General features: G+C 37.7%; 1 protein-coding gene across 2 annotated transcripts in view; it reads left to right on the forward strand.

Annotated features, from left to right (window-relative positions):
* The window catches only part of LOC134170574 (guanine nucleotide-binding protein G(t) subunit alpha-3-like), a 49831-nt gene that overhangs the window by 18263 nt on the left and 16633 nt on the right, over window positions 1-14935 (forward strand). Inside the window, exons 1-2 of one of the 2 annotated variants that reach the window (XM_062632052.1) lie at window positions 6288-6655; window positions 13167-13209. In XM_062632052.1, coding sequence (XP_062488036.1) covers window positions 6538-6655; window positions 13167-13209 — 161 coding nt within the window. In that variant the 5' untranslated portion in view covers window positions 6288-6537. Of the gene's footprint in view, window positions 1-6287; window positions 6656-13166; window positions 13210-14935 lie in introns of those variants that run through there. The other variant, XM_062632051.1, reaches the window with a different exon arrangement.

The raw sequence follows: 14935 nt of genomic DNA on the forward strand, positions 1-14935 counted from the left end.
CTTAGATTTCACTCACTTGTTTATATCCAGTGATGAAAAAGGAAACAGAAAGATTAGGAAGGAGAAAAGCAAATAAAAAGAATCCAAATTTTGTATTTTTTTCATTATTTCGGAAAAAAAAAAAGGAAAAAAAATCAACTTAATTAAGCTATCAGTGTATTCTTTGCTTTTGAATGTTTGTCATAGAAACAGTATTTTCTTCCCCATGAAAAACTTGAATGCATTTTTTTGTTTTCAGTTTCAGGAACTTGATGTTTAGGAATAATACTACTCGTAAAGGAAGACACAGAGATGAAGACCCCACAATCATACAGATTTTTCACAAGAATACAGATATTAAATCTGCAAAACACTCTTCTTCTGTCAAAATGTGGTGGTACTATCAAAAAAGCAGAAAAATGTAAAGTATTGATAAACAGGCATAGAAGTGTCTCAGCTGATATTAACCACATTTTTTTTTCCTACCAGTTATCAGCATACTAGTTATTCTTACTTTAATAAGGCTTTTTTTCCATAGCATGGAAAATACAGATGAGAGTTCACCACACAAGCATCCAGGGCAATATCTAGAACACTAAGTTCAGTTATGTGACCTTTCTGAACCAGCTATGTTGGAGTTATTTTCATTTCTGAAAAATCATGAGGATAAACAGCAGGGTTCATCAGTAAATGGAATTTGAAGTAAACACAGATGATTACAGGCACCAGAACTACAAGAAGCTTACATTTCATATAACATAATATTTAAATCACTATGGAAACATGCAGTGCATTCAGAAAAGTCTTCACAGTGGGTACATAAGAGGAATAATAGTAAGGAATTACTAGGTCACATAGTTGAGGTGCTCTGAGTTAAATCCATGTCTTTAAATGAGGATATGCTTTCAATAGTGCTTGGAAAGCCTCAAGCAACTTAACTTTTTTCAGTAGCAAATAGTGTTATTGCCCAAACACAGAATATCAAGTCTGCTTGCATACTGCTCTTGATTCATTTTTTTACAATTAACTTTGAACAGTGCTTATTAATGATTGGTAAGCTACAGGGCAGGGCAGTCTTTCACAGCGATCTTGGTAAGCTAGAGGAATGGGCCAACCTGAACCTCATGAAGCTCAAGGGCAAATGCAAACTCATGCATCAGGAACAGAGTAACTCCATGAAACAGTATGGGCTGGGAGCTGCCTAGAGAGGAAAGTGGCTTTGCAGAAAAGGATCTGAATTGTGGACAGTAAGTTGAGTATGAATAGCAAAATGTCTTCACACAAGGCCAGCCACATACTAGGCTGCCTTAAGAATACAGCCATCATGTCAAGCAAATGCCTCCACTGAGCTCTCGAGAGCACATCCACAGAAATATTTCTAGGCTTTTGACCACTAATAAAAAAAAAAGAACCAACAGATGGTAATGTATCAATGAAGAAGATTTGAAGGCTGGATCATATGGGAAATATGGTGCTGGGTTTGCTCAGCCTAACTAAGGAGGGGATCTAACTGTAGTCTTCCATTAAGAAAAATAGGAGTTGACAGAGCCAAACCCTCCTGAGAGAAGAGGCAACAGGCATGTGCTCCAGCAAAGGAGATTTCAACCAGAGAAATTCTCCACACTGAGTGTTTAAGTGCTGGAACAGACTACCTGAGAGGCTAGGAAATTTTTGTGTTTGGATACTTCATAATTTAACAATGCAAAGCCTTGAGAACCTTTCTCTTTGAACTAGCCTCTGCTCTGAGCTGAGGTTTGGACTGGAGACCTCTGGAGATCCCTTTCAACATGAATTGTTCTATTAATTTATTAGAGAAATCTCAACCCATTTTACCATAACTTTAAGTTAAGAAACTGGTCTATGAGCTTCTAAGGCTTTAAGGAGTTTGACATAAATTCTGCAATGCCTCTTTCTTAAGGAACCTCTTTATTTTAATATAAAATAATTTCAGCAAAAGGCCACTTACCTGTGTGTCTGGAGAAAGAGGGATTAGGAAAAGATGAGCCATCCTTGCTGGTGAATGATATGTCAGGTATCACCTGGCTTTCATGTCAGTGTATTCTGTTTTGACTCCTCCAGCACAGGTATCTGAAGTATAAAAGGATGTCTATCCATAACATATCAACCTTCTCTGTCAATAAACTCAACAAACCCCACTTTTTAATTGTGCACATTCACAAATAGACATGCTCATCCAGAACAGAACACAGAGAACCAACCCGTGAACTTGATCTATAACCATGAATTTCAATGTATTCCCCTGCAGAGGGGACAGACAGTCCAGAGAAGATTTTCTGGTTATGTCACCTTATCTCTTATACATGTAAGATAACTCAACAGAGGGTAGTAGCATAATAAGATCTAAACATTCATCTCTCCACTGGATCTTGTGGCCAAATTCTTAAAGGTAGTATGCCAAAGAAGTGTCTGTATTCCCCAGAAGCAAATGGTAGAAGCCCAAGCTCTGACTACCCTTGAGTCAAAAAGGTTGAGAATGTCATATATGTGCACTGGCAGAAAGGTACTACAGGCAACCTCAGAACAGTGGACCTGGAGAACCTCTCACCCGAAACGCTGGAACATCTGCTTCTATGATGGAGTCAGAATTATGAAACCAGAAGTAATTCAGTCTCCTACTGTCATTTCTATAAACGTTTACATTTACAGTAGTACGAAGCTGGCTGATAACACCAGTTTGATGATTGTCACGTTTTCTTGGTCTATGTCAGATATCTCAGTGCAGTAGTACAGTTGGTGTTGAGATTCATGCGTTTTCTTTTTGGCTTGAGATGTCCAGATATGATTCTTGAGAGAAGATACATACTTATGTAGACATTCTTTTCTGGGTTTCAAGTCACATTCAAGCTTCAACAGTTTCAGTTTTGTGACAGAGTCACAATATCTTGGAAGATCAACAGAGCGGCAAGAGGAGATGATAGGTTGAGAAGCCTTCCATTGCCAATCTACTACCCAAAGATTCTCCACCTATTATACTTCACTGCTAGGCTAGCTGGCCAATTCTGAAGTCAACCCTACCAGCTTCTTCCAGATCCGTCTTACATGCTTGCAAGTTTAAGACATGAAAAACTCACAGAAGGATTAACATCCATCTGGTATATGACTTCTAGCAGTCAAACAATATTGGTAGGTTTACACTGTATGAGGCAGATGGCAATCCAAACAGTAAACATCGCATAGTGAAACATAGGCCTATGTGAAGGTACTACCTCAGATTCACAAACATTTCAGCCCCATGATTGTGGCTGAGTGCCAGAGGTCATAATCCTTGAATCTTAACAGATTTCAAAAGCTCTGGCTCTGTCTCATGTTAATGCAACTTGCCATGGATCCAAGCTAATACCAGAGCTGACTGGGAGCCTATGAGGGGTCTCTGTACCTGCTTTGTTATGTGTTTAGGATATTTGCCATTCAGTAGTTATCTCCACACATCAGTAGTTACAGAAGTCTAGATGGGCTTGTCAATGTTCAGGGTGCAAGGGAAACTTTCCCCACTAAAATGTTGCCAATGCCCAACAGAGTAATTCCAAGATGTTTTGTTTCTTCCTGTGTATTGGAAGATATTCAATAGCCAACTGATAAAGCTGAAGGGTTTCCTTTGATTTTAACAGTCATTGTATTGAAGATATTTCACACTTCCTTTATTTAGGAGCTTACTGAAGGAATTGAATTGAAAGTTCCTAAATTTAGAGAATTCTATTCTTACAAAAACTTCCTCCATTTTCATCAGTGTCATTCCTCCAGATTTTATCAGGGAGAGGAAAACATTACTTACGATGAAACACGGAGAAGATTAATAGACTCCAGTCTGATTAGTTTGTAAATGCAAAGGTCTAGAAAGAAAATAAGGGAAAAAAACTCAGAAGGTGTGAATTTCCTAAGCTATCCCTCTGATGGGGAAGAGCACAGTACTTTCAGAAGAAACTGAAACGGAAAACCTAAATTAATCAGAAGACTCTATTAACAGAACAATCTATGTAATTTGCCAAAAAAATACCCCAGACCAGTACACTTTTAAGTTCCAAAATAAAAATTTGTAGTTGGAATCCAGGATCCCAAATCCGTGACTTCTGAACAGACCACTGGAAACAGCCTGTCAGAAAGTCTCTTAGAACTGAAGTACAGAATGCCTTCAGCGCACACTCTACATTATCAGCGCCACCTTGAGTGCATCACTAGAAACAACTCCAGCAGCGTAAAACTAATCCTCTCTACAGCACGATTGCATTTCAAAGAAGCATTTTCCAGACTTATTCTCTTTCAAAGATTTCCATATCAAATACACATGGATGATGCAACAGAAGAGAGGCAGGGAGAGACCTGCCTTTCACTTTTATTGCACCTAGAAGAGGTGGAGAAAAGGTATCACAAAACAATTTAGATTCAGCTGAATCCTGCAAGGCAGTGCCTACCACTTCTGGCTTAATCATCAGCAGAAATTTCCTCAATCAAAATATAGTTAGGGGTGATGATGATGATGACGATGTCCAAAGCAAAACAGAATCCTGTTCAGTCTCCAGAGAAATAGAAACAGGTTGCTATGCTTTTTCCATAAACTCTTTAGTTAAGGGTTTGAAGGCAGAAGTGAGCAAATCAAATGTATAAGATGTCATAGATATTGCATGTTGATTAAATAATTGGTTTTATCTCTATTTCTATACACATTCTGTTTACAGCCTGCTTGTATCAGACCCCTACACATTTAAAGCAAATTCCTGTATGTAGTCCTAATAGCAACAGAGAATGTCAGGAAATTTGTTATGGGATTCGCTCCTGATTTTCCATTGCTTTCCATCTAGGAAGAATTGAATTATTTACTCTAATTTTCTTCTGGTAGAGCTGAATAGGACCTAACTTACCATTACACTATTTCAGTTCAATACTGTAAAAATTAAATGCAAACCAATAGAGTTATACTAGTATATGCCTGGAAAAAAAATCAGTAGTGAATTGGGCCTTTAATCTGGAGATGATGCTCCTCATCATGATTTGTGTCTGTATCAGTAAATTTGTAAATGCTGTTAGTGTTCAGAGCTGCTCAGACTTACTTTTCAAACCCACTGACATCCATAGGAACACTGACTTGTCTATGGTTCTGATAGACACCTGGCATTGATACCACACTTCTAAAGCTGCTTATTTCCATTTTTTAAACAAACCAGTTGTCACTGTTGTTGCATATTTTTTTATTATGACCTATTTTAAAGAATAAACAAAGTAGGAATATAGGCTTAACAAAACAGCATTTTCTTGCATTGTAAATGTATATGCAAAAATTCAGCTGTTAACAAGCACTGGTTACTCCTTTCTGGCAAAGCAGTGCAAAGAGGCTGAAAACAGGGCATCCTGCTCTGCTGACTGAGAAGCATAAGCTGAAAAAGCAAAGCTTGAGATCCTTATTACTGTATGTGGTCTTAATTTTAAGTCTGAGAAGACACTCACTATTGAATGGGACAATCACAGCTCCTGTCTTTTATCAGAAGACAGCTCTCTCCACCTCTAATGGCACAGAACTCGTTACCACCACTGGTGATCTTTGTTCCTTTCACTCCCATCTTCCACATCCAGTACCATCTGCCTTTCTGTTACATCTGGGGTCCACCTGCTTCTGCTGTGGGAAAGTTTCTTTTCAGTAGCACGTAATAAATTGAATGCTTTGCCTCTGGGCCTCTTCCTTATTTATCTTCTGTCTTAAAAATGTGTCTAATGTTACCCAAACTGACCTGCATGCTTATATATCCCTTAAACACTGAACACTGTTTCCAGGCTAAGCATTGTAAGCTTCTAGACTGTAAAGTCAGAGTGTCATTGACTACTATCAGTCAATAATTGTAGAATTGTAGAATAATTTCATATTTGTATGTTTTATATAATTGAAATACTTTATTAGGTGAATAAGTATAATATTAAAATTAATATAGTGTTGCACACTAGTGAGATTTACAAATGGCAGTAAAGTACCCATTACCATTACAAGAAAATAAACGTACTTGTCATAATGTGAAAATGTATCAAACATTCTGCATGCTAATAACTCAAAATGTGCCTTAGATATACAAATACAAATTCTGTCATTTTAAAACAAAGATTGTACATATTTAGAGCCATGACCACTAAGAATGATAAAAAAGTAATTTATGCAAATTCTTCAAAGATAATTTTCTTTCCTTGAGCAGAGTTATTCCCAATTTTATTGCTTCAAGACATTCTGCACAGTTCTTTGATGCATGTGAAGCTGGAACCCGTCCAGACAAGGACAGAGATCTATCCATACCTTGGTTTTGCTATTGAATGGATCATTTTAATTATATGACGTCATAACAATACATTTCTATGTCCTTATATAAAGCCTTGACTATAGCATCTCCAGATGATGAGAGAGATGAAAACGGACCATTTTATTTGGAGGCTGAACACAGAGTTTGAACGGGATATTTAGATTTCTTTAAACACAGGCTGTTGTTCTTCTTCTGAATTAAAGCAACTCACCTGACAAGAAGTAAATCATCTGGACAAACAGAGGACCTTTAACGTCTGAAGATGGGCAGTGGAGCCAGTTCTGAGAGCAAGGAACTGGCCAGGAGATCCAGAGAACTAGAAAAGAAACTCCAGGCAGATGCAGAGAGGGAAGCCAGGACTGTCAAACTGCTACTGCTGGGTAAATAGAATAAGAATTGCTTATAATGCTTTTCCATTGGTTATTTTGCTCTGGAATTACATTTCAATACAGTGAATTTCTCACCTCTCACTGTTTTATTTGAAGATAGCCCTGTAATGCACAAAATGTCTTCTTGTGGACACTCATGTAGTCACAAGGAACAGGCTGGAAATGGTCACATTACTGTATGTATTCCATTTTAAATATTATAAATCCTTGACTTTGAAAAGATTTGAAAATAGAATGTTCTGATGCTTATTTATAGAGAATGTAGCACAGGCTTATCTCCTTATATTTTCAATGGACCTGTATGCATTAATTTGCAGGAGGATTAAATGAGATAACTGGTTTCAGAGAAAATCCGCAGGTGTCATAGATATTGATATTGTTTATTTCCTAAACTGTTGCACTTAATTTTTTACAGAAGCAAAAGGTGACACAGAAACAGGGTTTTTGATGCCTAAAAATGATATTGTGGAGGGTGTAATGGAAGGTAATGAAATGAGCTGAATACATATGAATATTCTCACAGATTACCACTTCTAATCCACGCTATAATTAAATTATTAACAGGCAGCAGGTGCAATGGCAAAAAATATCCTTTTTCTTGATGCAGCTTTAGACTTCTCTTATTTTCCCCATGGTACTGAGTAACCTACAAGAAATATCCAAGAACATAATTAATACTGCCACTGTCTTAATATTTTTCTAATAGTATGATGCCTGCTATGAGAGTTTACATTGGTTTCTCAAAATGAATAAGAAAACAATCTGTGATCATTAAAACATATCTGTTTTTTTCCTGCATTGTAACCGCAATGCTTACAAGGGTTTTTAAACTGATATTTATTCAGACTTAGTGACATCCTTTAGATAAAGCAAATCAGTTTAACTCTGTTGTTTGCATCTTATGAAAAAGGTCTATTTATACCTGTTGAGAATCTAACTACTATTATTAATGAAGAAATAAGAGAAAAGCAAAACCATGTTGACCTCTCAAATAATAATGGGAAAGCAGCAGTTTGATTCACTTTATGTACCATCAACATTCAGATTGCGGTTTACAAAGCTTTTCATTCCAGTGGAGAATATAAAGATCTTCTCTGCCACATTAAAACAAAATATTCCTCCTACTGAGGCAAGCTTGGGTTGGTCAAACAACAGAATCATATTTTCATTTAAACTTTCATAAAGTTTTGATATTTTCAACCTATTCTTATGAAAAGGAATTGGCATACCAAATTAGAACCAGGGTCCATCTACCTCAGCATCTTTTCTCTGGCCTTATCGAACACTGATCCATGAGGAAGAGGTAAGAATTCCTTTAAGAGGAATTTATAGGATAAAGAGGACTTTATAAGATGAACATATATTTATAAGGAAGAATTTTAATGATATATTTTTATCTTCAAGATTTTATGCCTTGGCAATAACACTGGAGGTTGTCTTCCACCAGGACACAGACTAAATTACCCCTCCTAGAACTTGTGTATGTATTTAGTATTAAGGATTTTAATTTTAAATGCTTCCTAATGCATATAACTAGTCTGCTTCTGACACTATTCATATCAGTCTCAACATACCTTTAGTAAAATACTGGGAGATAAATAGCAAGGTTTGTGAAAAACACTTCTACTTCATTCATTTCAAATCTGAACATATTCCAGTTTCATCACCTATACAAGCACTTTTCATGAGACAAGATGGCTATTAGAATCTGAAATACCTTCACTGAAGTTTTCTTCATAGAATGTATTTCTGCAGTATCTTCTTTTACTTATGTCACACATGACCAAAATTCAAATTTCTCAGTAGTTAACAGTTCAAAAAGGTTTTTCTCCTGGAAAAATGTTACAACAGATCATAAGGATTTAGTAAAAAATACGTTGAACAGAGAGAGAAAAAAAGATTACATACTTAACAGCTTGAATTTTCTTGTTCTTAAAAATTAAAAGGGTGGATAAAATGTGAGCGTTTTGAGCCAATTGAACATCTAGAGTGAAAGTGCCTCTTGAACACCTGGAATCACAGCTGCTGAAGCAATGTGTATAAAGGGCACCATATAACCTCTTACAGCCAACCAGTGAAGAGGCCAGTTAGGAGAGGATTAAATCTGCTGTGTTCAGATCTGTACCTTTCCAAACCTCTGAGGTGATCTCAGAAATAATTAAAATTTTACACTTCTTAAATCAAGGTCAGCTCTATTCTGAGCCAATCAGTCTTGTCTTAGATTACTGATCATTCAGACTATATGTCAACTCTGTATTTCAGATGAGATGTCACCAGTATTTCTCTTGCAGTAGGCAGATATTGGTAGAAAATACTCAGAAAAAAAATCAGTGTGATCATTATGCTCTTACCTTTTTGAATACAAAAAATACGTATTCTGACCTGAGAGGTTTATTTAATATATAGTCTGGTCTCTCTGCATTCTCCAATAGGTCATTTTGCAAAGAAGAAATTTTATGCAGAAAAATAAGACACCATGTTTGTTTACATTAAGTCCCGTGACCTGGGCAAACACTTGAACTTATGTCTGTTTTGAGGTGGTAATTTACAGTTTATATGGCATGCAATAAAAGCTCTCATGTAAACTGGGGAGGGGTAAAATTATGCCACTTTCTGAGGTTCCTTACAAGTTGCCCAAGAGCCAGGAGAGTTAAGTCCTCTGAGGTAGGTGTTCCTATGCTGTCGAGGCCATCCCCATGCCCACACCTTGTCCACAAATCTGGCCTTAGACTTTAAAAAAATGAGATTGCTTCATGAGTCTGGAAAAAACTTCAGGGTGAAAGTTTAATTTCCTCTGAATCAGAGCCATATCTTGCTTACCACATCACCCACAGTTTATGTTCTTCATGGGGGGCAGCTTGTGATTTGTTTGTGTGCAAAGTACAGCACACATTCCAAACATGGCCAGAACAGCCTGATGCTCACAGTGATGTCTCACAGAAACAGGAACATAGCTTCATCTTACATAATCATTAATACTTTGAACTTATTTATTTTCAAAACATTACTCCATGGCCTCATTTTCTACAGTTTTCAGTGGCAGGACAAAACTCAGCCTCATTTAAGCTGTTCATCTTCAGCTCACTTTACTGAGAAATACTCATTTTTGGGGCACAACTTACCCATTTTAATTTGAATATCTGCTTCTGGGTGAGGAAAAAAATGAAGCTGTTTTTTCATTTGTTTTAGTAGCAAATAATATTCTTCTCCACTGACTATAAGAGGTCTCTGATAAGTAGTCTGGATGTAGAAGTTTACAGTATAGGTATTTAAAATCAGTTAAATAAATCAGTTACCGAAGTCAGGTTAAGTTCCTGTTATTAATACCTGCACTGGAAACAAAGACTGAGCACTAAGATGGTCCAATAGTCCTATTGATCGGAATACACATTTTCCTTTTTTGGGGGGAGTATGAGGCAGCATTTAAGGAACTTATTCCCTCAAGAGAGCTAGACCTTAGATCTTTTATCTAGTTGTTTTCTCTCTTGGGGAAAATTTGTTGAGTTTGGTAAGAGGACCGGGAAGATACAATTTCCAGTCTAGTTCGGTTTCCAGAGCTTTGAATGGCATAGACAAAGCTCAGCAGGCGGTTTGGAACCTTTTCTTATTTCAGCTTGAAGATTTTATTTTCCTGCCTTTTGCTGGTTTATGTCATTGACAGCACCTTTTGTGAGGTTTCAAACAAAATATTCAGGCAGTAGGTTTTGGTTTTTTTTCTTACCTTTACTTCTGGAAACATTTCTAAACCAAAGCTATACTTCCACATAAATAACAACTGTAAGAAGACAATAGCTTTTGATCTGAGACACAAAAGCAGCTTAATATAAAAGAAAACCCTTCTTCAATGGCTCAACAGATGCTAATCTTGAAAAGGGCTTAAACCCTCCCCAGTTTCCACAACTATTCAAACAAATTCTTAGAAAAACTGTAACATCAAGTTACAGCTGAGGCCCTGGGCTCTGTTCTTTGAATCTGAGAGAGTCTCAGCAGCTTTCAGGCACCTCCAGTTTTTTGTCTATTTCTGCTCTGTCTATATACCTTGGTGGCCTGCAGGAAAGAGGTTAGGCACTCCCAGAGCAACGAGGCAATTAATGTTAGACTGTTGGGTAAGGTTCCCTTGCAGCTCGGTTCCTGCTGCCACACTTCATGGTTCTTTTTGAGTCTCCTCTGGAGCTCCAGTGTACCCTGAGATATAGCGGGCTTGGGACATGATGAGGTGCAGTCTGAAATACCCAAAGCAAGAAGAGAGACAAGTTATAGCTTGCTGGAGCACTGCCTGTGCAGAACCTCACTGAAGATGGATGTGACATGTCCTGGGGCACGGTGAATGTGATCTCTGGGAGAAAGTGTGGGAGCAAACACCCATTGACCTTACTGGAGTCGGGACATCTTTCAATTCCCAGGAGTGGTGCCAGAGTTTCAGGCATTGACTGAGATTTCTATGCCTTCATTTTCTGTGCTTTTATCCTGGCATCCACACAGAGACAGAGAAATCAGAAGTAAATTAGAAAAAGCTAGAAGATCTTAAATCTGTTAAATGCAAAATATTGGCTGTGGCATTTTATTGCTGGTTTCTATCAGGCTGAGCTATAAATCTTCACAGAGATAGAGTTTTTCAAAAGCCAGTTAAATTTTCCAAGCTCCAGGACAGGATGGAATTTGGCCTAAGTTCTTGGTTTTTCTTCAGAAAATCTGGACTTGATTATAATTGCCCTTTTTACTGCTTACCAAAGAGAAGCTGCCTTCAGTTCTCCACAGAGTCATGTAAGAGCTGTCGTGATGCACTTTTGCTGCTGTTTCTGCAAGAGGATGGCTACCGTGGGGGGTGGAAACACCCTTGTCCCTGCTGTCTCACCATGAAGGCCTGGCTCGAAGAGCAGGATGCACAGGATGGGGAAGGAAGAAAGGAAGCAGGTGCAAAGTAAATTGTTTCTGACCTATTTCCTGGCATGCAAATGCTGCTGCAACTAACACGACACTCCGGAGTGATGCCAGTGTGTAGATAAAGACATTACTGGATCATAAATTAAAGAAGATCAGAGGTAGAAAACTGTAGCCAAAACATATAAATTATGCCTCCTGCTCTATTTTAATTTTTCCTTTCAGATCTGGAAGAGAACTTTATTTCTATATTAGGTTTCCTGGCATCTTCCTGTGGGGTGAATGCCTTCATTCTCAGCACAGCCTGCTCTCTTTCCTACAAAAACTGTAGCAAATGCCACCTTGCTGACAGGGCTGTACAAAGTTCTTCAGATGGGCATTGAAGGGATAATAAATGATCTACATCAAATTTGCATTTTTTCCAAACTGTGGCAGATGGCAGCATCATCCCATTTTACATAGGCTCGTTTTTCTCTCGTACTTTCTGCTGCTCACATCAGAAAATGCTTTGCTTATGGTTTGCTCTCTGCTGCGATTCATTTGGGTAAATTAATCCCTGTCATATAAATTATATTAGTTTTTCAAAATCTGTTTATGAAGTCTGTAATCAGTTTGTTCCATTCACTGAGAAGCCCTCAGTTAAAATACCTATGCTTCAGATTTCCTTTTTTTGTCAAAAGTATCTGACACCATCCAGAGAGGTAAATCATAGAATGCAAAGAGAAAAGCAGAGCAGTGATGAATGCTGTCCAATGGTTTCATAGCTAAAGCTAAATCCTCTCTTCAGGTGCTTTCAAAATCCAGTTCTTGTCTGGCTGCTTTTGCTAAGACTCTACTCTGACTGACATATGATGATAGTCACTCGCACTGATTTCCAATGAAGGCTTTTGTTATGATTATTCACATTCCATGAGATAAGAAGGGCAAATTAACCATACATAACCTGACCAGACTTACGCACTAGTTTTGCAACTGGCTGATAAAGCAAATGCCTGTGCCTCCCTGCCCATTCTGGAGACTTCCTGTAGAACCATTCCCAAGCAGGATCTACTGCACTGTTCTATAGGTTTCCCACTTCCAGCCACATTACTTCCTAGCATACCAGTGTCAAGACATTTGCTCATTTGCTGCAACTGCATCATGAGATAGTCCACATGCAAGTCTCCATACTCTTGTTTTTCTAGTTGCTCATAAAGTCTGGATAGAGAGCTTGGACCTGTCTGGTTTGGCTTCCAAAAGGTCATGATACATATTAAATGAGCAGCTACAAATCACCTAATGTCAGAAGCTGTAGTTTATTCATGCTTTTATGATGCCTATCTGGAAGAGATGAAATCAAAATATGACCCATATTTTATTTCCTTGCTAATTAAAGAATCTGTATTTTTACCTTATTGACTGAATGTTCCTTTCTTTTCAGACATCTCTTTCCTTTTTAGAATTAACATTTTTACCAAGATTTCAGTAAGTCTGAGTAGACACTAACAAGGGTTCTAATTAGTACAATGGGGATCTAAAACATCCACGTTTCTTCATAGATACAAAATCTGTTTCAGAGAGTTATTTTTAATACTTGCTACTTAACTATCAATCACATCTTCTCAACGTTCCCCCCCTGCAGGTGCTGGAGAGTCAGGAAAGAGCACTATTGTAAAGCAAATGAAGTAAGTACATGAATATTCATGCCAGTTTTCGAATTTCACATTTGTAGTATAAGCTATGTAGCTAATGTCTTATTACAATATTTATGATCATTTGAATAAAATGCAAAGAAACGTCATTCAAATCAAGTTCTCATTCAACCACATAAAGGAAAACACAAAGTGACTATGAGACATGGCAGGACTGGTAATCAGATCTGTCTGACCAAATCATGCACTGGTCCAACTTCTTGCTGAAGATCAGGGAAGCTTCCTTCTTGGCTTTGGTATGAGTTACAGTACTGTAGTGAGAACATGAATGCATGAGACAACCAGGCGCAGCAGATCCACCTAGCCTAGTGTCCTGTCTCTTGCAGTAGCTAATGAAGGGTGCTTACAGAAGATCATCAGACCAGACAAGCAAACACACAGTAATACTTGCATTGGATAATCTGATAGTATCTGCTGATCTGTGGCTCAGGTACCACCCTGAACCAGACAGCATCATTGTGTTCTGTAGCCCTCAGCCTCAGCACTCATGACTACATTTCTCCTGAATCTTTTCTGAACTAGTGTAAACTAATAACATCCGCAATATTCTATGGCAGGTAGCTCCACAATTTAATTACATATGATGTGATTCATCTTTCTTTGTTAAATTTTAATTTGTTCCTTATTAATTTCATTTGATTTCACTGTATTGCAAGAGAAAATACTGAAGCATTCACATTTTATTATAGGGCAAATTCTGTTTGTTGAGGGTTTTTTTTTCAAACTGGTCTCTGTAGATCATTCTTGGTCACAACAGTGTTATTCCAGCTCCTGCCAGAGGTTACAAAGGTTGTTCTCAGGCTCCCATAGGCAACGTGTGAACATATTTAGCTACCAGCCTACACAGTGAGCAGCTGTCACCCACCATCTAGCATGAGAAGCGACAGTCACAAGAACTGCTTTTAGCAAGGAAAGCATCACCCTAAAAAGTTTTCATACAATCATCAATCAGGGGAAAACCAGGTTGTACAAGCTGAAATGCAGAAATCCCTGTTCAAATTCGGACTGAGTACCTGGTTACAAAGAGCTTGTGACTGCACCATAAACCTACTGCAAGAATACTTGTAGATGTTCTCCCAAAGTGCACACGGTGCCACACAGATTGACGCTAGTAGCTTTATTTGCCTGGCTTCTAAGGGAGGTCAAATATGCCTTTTTACAATTGTCTTTTTACAATTTACTATCACAATATTTTCACATATAGTCAAACAGGCTAAAACTAAATTAATTCATGTTATTCTTTCAAGGGTAGCCGAAATACTACTCATGTACCTGGTTTAAGCAGGTAATCCACCTGAGTTCAAGAGATTATACTTAGGCAGTAAAGATCCTCTCCTCCTTTACTGTGTAACCTGCTGAAATATTGCTGTTGTATCTAGCCCTGTTTTCATATACAGTGTCCAGGTCTGTTTCCTATACCTGTCCAAGTAGACTGTTTTATGAAATCAGTAATACTATTCCAAATTTAAGCTCTCTTAACTTTCTTATGTCTTCACCAATGCATTTTAAAGAGTAAATTAAAAGATGTTATAAGACCAATTTTTTATATAAGCAGTTCAATTTGTAATAAGACAGATTCAGAAACATCCATCAAATTCTTTACTAACATCTGTTCCAGTTCAATGGTGCGTTATTTTGTCTCTGATTGTGTTCCAATCAGGAGACATTCCCTATTCAGACAACCATTGAAATGCATTGT

Source organism: Pezoporus occidentalis, unplaced genomic scaffold (assembly GCF_034315485.1).
Source record: "Pezoporus occidentalis ecotype Australia unplaced genomic scaffold, CSIRO_AGI_Poc_V1 ctg38, whole genome shotgun sequence".
Lineage (NCBI taxonomy): Eukaryota > Metazoa > Chordata > Aves > Psittaciformes > Psittacidae > Pezoporus > Pezoporus occidentalis.